Raw genomic sequence first — 5,111 nt, forward strand, 5'->3', positions numbered from 1 at the left:
AGTGTCATTCTCTCTTCGACACAGATGTGAGTAGTGCCTTATAAACTTTCCCTTCAGCTTCTCATAAGAGTGAATCGATCATGGACGAAGTGACTTGTACCACATCGATGCTGCCCCTTTCAAGTACGTTTTGAACATTTTAAACAGAATTGTCTGGCTGTGACCCATGCCAATCATTAATAGTTCATATTTGTCACAATGGTCTTCGGGATCTCCCCTCCCATTGAACTCTGTCATCTTCGGAATCTCTTTCTCTTCTCCTGGTGGCAGCCGATACGCCTCAATCTCCTCGGCAACGACTGGCTCTATGTTGAACCTTTTGTCCCCAAACATGGCCTTTTCTAGCTTGGATAGTCTATGTCAGATACGTCATCTTCTTCCTCCCTATCGGAGTCCGTTTGCAAAACGACCTTCATTCTCCTTCTCTTGTGGTGTGAGTCAGAGTCCGTGGACTCATCTTGCTCAACGTAGACTCGCTTCTCCTTTCTCCTACCCTCTTTTCTGGGGAACTTCAGCTTTAGCTGAGGTATGGATTCCACAGCTTGAAAGGCAGACAAAAATGGTCGGCCGATGAGTGCATTATACTGGGTTTCCACTATCACAATGTAGAATTTGACCAATTTTTCAACAGTATAGGGCATTTTACCAATAAGAATGGGTAGAGTGATTGTACCTTCACAAGGGATGTGCTGTCTGCCGAAGGCTTCGAGCGGTGCCTCCCGACACGGCTCCATTTTTTGTCCTGCCAAGTTCATCTTGGTGTATGTACGATGGAATAGTATGTTTTCCGAGATGCCTCTATCTATCATCACATTCCATATCTTGTTCTCTCCAATTATGGGGTTGATGACCAAGGGATCCTCATGAGGTAGTATGGCATCCTCATAATCCTCTTCGGTAAAGGAGCGGGGTATGGCCTGTCTGGCAGGGCTGAACTGAAACAAATTGTAAACTTGCCGAGCATATCTCTTCCTGGAAGTCTTGCTGTTCAGACCAATGGCACTGCCTCCTGAAATGGTCTTCACTTCTCCCTGATACCTTTTTTCGGTCCTCGGATTTCTCGTGTCAGTCTTTTTCAGTTTGTCCCTGAGTACTCTCACAAATTCGTTTATTTTTCCTGCTTTAATTTTCATCTCTATCAATTTCTTCAAATAGAAGCATTTATCGGTGTTATGTCCCTTGCCTTGGTGGTAGTCGTCGTACTTGTCTGCATTCTTCTTGTGATCGACCATTTTTATTTTGGCAGGAAGAACGAAGCCTGGATTGCCTTTGATTTCATGGATAATATTTGAGATCGGCGCGTTAAGGGGTGTGAACGCAGTCGAATCTCTGCCTCTTCACCTTTCTAGGCTCTTGTCGGTATGCTTTTTCTCATTATTCCGATGATCATCCCTTCGGTCACTGTTGGAGCCTCGGGAATAGTCATAACGTCCAGATTTCCTGTTTTAATCCTCTCTTCGTGGCTCTCTATACCCCTCCAGAATCTCCATCTTTCTTCAAATATTCTCACCCTTCACATATATATCATTAAGGGACTTAAGGGGATAATCATAAAAATGAGGACAAGAGCTTCTTACCTTTGGTCGGATCCAGTCTGGTAGTCAAGTATCCCATAGCTTTGGTTTTGTTCAAATTGGTGACCATTCCTGCTTCCTCTTTGAACCTGGCTAGGTAGTCACCCAGGGACTCATTCGCCACTGGATAAGAGTCTCAGTGTCCTTCTCTCTTCGACACAAATATGAGTAGTGCCTTATAAACTTTCTCTTCAGCTTCTCATATGAGTGAATCGATCGTGGCCGAAGTGACTTGTACCACATCGACGCTGCCCCCTTCAAGTACGTTTTGAACATTTTACACAGAATTGTCTGGCTGTGACCCATGGCAGTCATTAATAGTTCATATTTGTCACAATGGTCTTCGGGATCTCCCCTCCCATTGAACTCTATCATCTTCGGAATTTGTTTATCTTCTCCTGGGGGCGGCCGATACGCCTCAATCTCCTCGATAATGACTGCATCTATGTTGAACCTTTTGTCCCCAAACACGGCCTTTTCTAGCCTGGATAGTCTAGTGTCGAACACGTCGTCTTCTTCCTCCTTATCGGCGTCCGATGTCAAAATGACCTTCGTTCTCCTTCTCTTGTGGTGTGAGTCAGAGTCCGTGGACTCATCTTACTCAACATAGACTCGCTTCTCCTTTCGAGAACTCTTTACTCCTTCGGTTTCCTCAAGAGACGCCCTAAGCGCCTACTCCTCCAGTTCCAGTTCTTCCCTTCTCAGCTTGACGGCCTTGAGTTTTAGCGCGTCGGCTTCTATTTTCCTAGCCTTCGCTTGTTCGGCCTCCTTATCCTTTTTCGATTTTTCTTTCTCCTTGGCCATTCGCCCAACCCTTAGCTTCCTCAACATGGCCTGTTCCTCAGGAATTGAGATTATTTCAGCCTCCTCATCGAAATCCATCTCCAAATTCCAAGGGATGATAACAAATTGCAAGGTGTGGTTGGTTTTGGATCGGTGAATCTCGGAGGCCCATGTTCATTGTTGTCGTTAGTCATTGTCTCAAATCTCAGTACTTAATCCCGTATTCCCACAGACGGCGCCATATGTTATAACCTAATTTCTGCCGACCTCGTCCTCGTCCAGAGAAGTAGACTTCGGCCTGCAAAAAAAAGAATGCGAGGGATGGTTCTCCCGATTCACCTCCGGTGTGAGAATAAGTTAATCAGTTTTAAGTATGGGTAATTAAAAATACGAGAGAATACTGATGTCTCTGTGTGTTCTGGGACGTAGTTCGTCCAGTGTATATAACATGTATCAACGTTCTCCTTCAGGGTTGTCGGTCAGTTGCGTTGAAGAAGGAATATGGACGTTATGGCTGACAGACCAAGTCTTAGTCTGATCGGGTCGACCTATCTTCTCTTTAATGTGTCAAATACTTTTCGGCCCACAAAAGGTCTCAATCTTCCTCGACCCAAACCAAATTAATAGGCCGAAAGAGATGGGCTTCCAACAATCGATTTTATTTTGATTTTTTGCTTAGGCCTTCAGTGATTCAATATGGTTGTTTAAATTAAAACTTCAGCATTTTAACTTTTTGGAATAAAATCTTGTAATTTTTGGATAATTGGATAGGTGTTCAAGAACGAGAGGATTATTTATATAAAATTGTGGAAGAATATTTTTATTTTGAAGGGTAATCAAATCTAGTTATCCATGATAACAAGGTTTAAAGAAAAAAGAATTTTATAACTCAAAATCTCCTATGACAACGCATTAAGTCACTTTCTTTTGCTTTTTTTTGGAAAATAAAAAAATTTACAAAGGGTCAATTGTCAAATTTTTATTGGTTAAATCAAAATAAACTCCCTGCATTTACATCAAAAACATCAATAAAATTATTTTATAATACAACATAAATCATATCACATCATTTTGTACCAATTTTTTGTACCATTTTTTGTATCTCTAAGATTACTTTTTTTTTTTTACATTTCACTCTCAATTTATATCTGTACCATATTTTTACATGCATGACTGTTTAGTACACGAAATAGAACTGTCATTTTTTTTAAAGTAGATTTATTAGAATTGTCATATTCAATATTTGAAAAGTATTTTTTTTTATTCAATTATATAAATTACCTAAGCAGATTTATGGTTTGAATCTTATCAAAAATATATTTGATATAATTTATAGTTGTCGGTTATTTATTTGGTACATGAAATAAAAACGTTTAGATTTTAATGTAGATAAATCATATCGTCAGATTCAATATTAAAACATTTTTTTGTATTTCCGTAAATAAACTATTTCGGGAGAACCAGGGTTCAATCTTGATTGATTTTTTCTTTATATTATATATCATCAAGTCATCGACACATATTTTTTATAATTTTCCTATATTTTATAATTATTTTAACAATAACAAAATACATATTAAAATATGTAAAATTAAAATATAAAAAAATGTGTTGTAGCAAGATACCTATTTTCGAAATACAAATGTTCAAAATATTTGGCTCAAAATATTCATAAAATTACACACTTACACGAGATTTTTATAAATTTAATAAAAAATACACATGTGAATATGAATACGTATTCAACTAAGAACAATAAAATGAATAAGCATGTGAATCATGGGCTTTTTTTATTAATATTTTAAAAATACATTTCTCATGTACATATTCTATTCGTTTTTTTCCTTTTACTAGTATTTTGGATAGTTGAAATTTAAAAATGATGTACTTTTTTCATTCTTACTATTATTAAGAACAACGTTGCCATTGGGCTGGTATTTTTTCATAAAACAATAGCAATAAACACGTTTTCCTTGTTTTAATAAAAGTTATCATTTTATTTTTGTCAAATTTTTTTGAAATAATTGACCCTCGTAATTAAAATCTTTTTCAATTTTTTTGTTAGTTATAAATTTAATTTTCCACTTGTCAATTTTTTTGAAATAGTATACTACTTACATCAAATATATACGATTAAATTTGAGGGTTCTTTCAAAAATTCATAGAACTAAGTACACTATCAAAATACTCATATTTATTGTTATAATTTGCAATTATAACGTTTTTCAAATACTACATAGAATTCATGTCCAAATAGATTCAAGATAGCAGCAAGATTATATTTCAGTACATAATCTTAAAATACATAATTATTTTTGTCATCATTAATTTATTAATTAATGTTTTTATTTGCATGCTTAGTTGACATATATATCAACATCTATATTTGTTTATAAATATAGTATTTTGCTATTTTGTACTTAAATTTAGAAATTATAATAATCTTTAGTTGCATTTTAAGCTACTTAACAACAGTATTCTTAAAATTTTTGATTTTTAAAAAATTCCCGACTAATCACGATTAATTCTTAAAAAATATTTGACCGGTTTAATTTTTGAAATCCAATTAATATTTATAAATTATTTTTAAATTATATATTTCATAATAAATAAGATAAATATATCAAATATTATTAAGATATTTAAATATATCCGATTTTTTTCTCACTAATTCCTCCGATTAATCCACGATTTGCCGATTAATCCCTAATCAGTATCTAAACCGATTACCGATTTTTACAATCATGCTTAAGA

The 5,111-nt window shown here is 35.6% G+C and overlaps 1 protein-coding gene across 1 annotated transcript; it reads right to left on the reverse strand.

The window, feature by feature from the left end:
- Positions 1–341: 341 nt before the first annotated feature.
- LOC141674496 (uncharacterized) lies at positions 342–1,232 on the reverse strand. Its single transcript, XM_074481203.1, has one exon. The coding sequence runs from the start codon at positions 1,230–1,232 to the stop codon at positions 342–344; it is 891 nt and encodes a 296-aa protein (XP_074337304.1).
- Positions 1,233–5,111: the final 3,879 nt, after the last annotated feature.

This window comes from Apium graveolens, chromosome 7, assembly GCF_009905375.1.
Source record: "Apium graveolens cultivar Ventura chromosome 7, ASM990537v1, whole genome shotgun sequence".
NCBI classification, from domain to species: Eukaryota; Viridiplantae; Streptophyta; class Magnoliopsida; order Apiales; family Apiaceae; genus Apium; species Apium graveolens.

What these genes read in the sequence shown, in the direction of transcription:
- LOC141674496 (XM_074481203.1), bottom strand. Translation starts at nt 1,232, where the DNA reads ATGGTCGATCACAAGAAGAATGCAGACAAGTACGACGACTACCACCAA.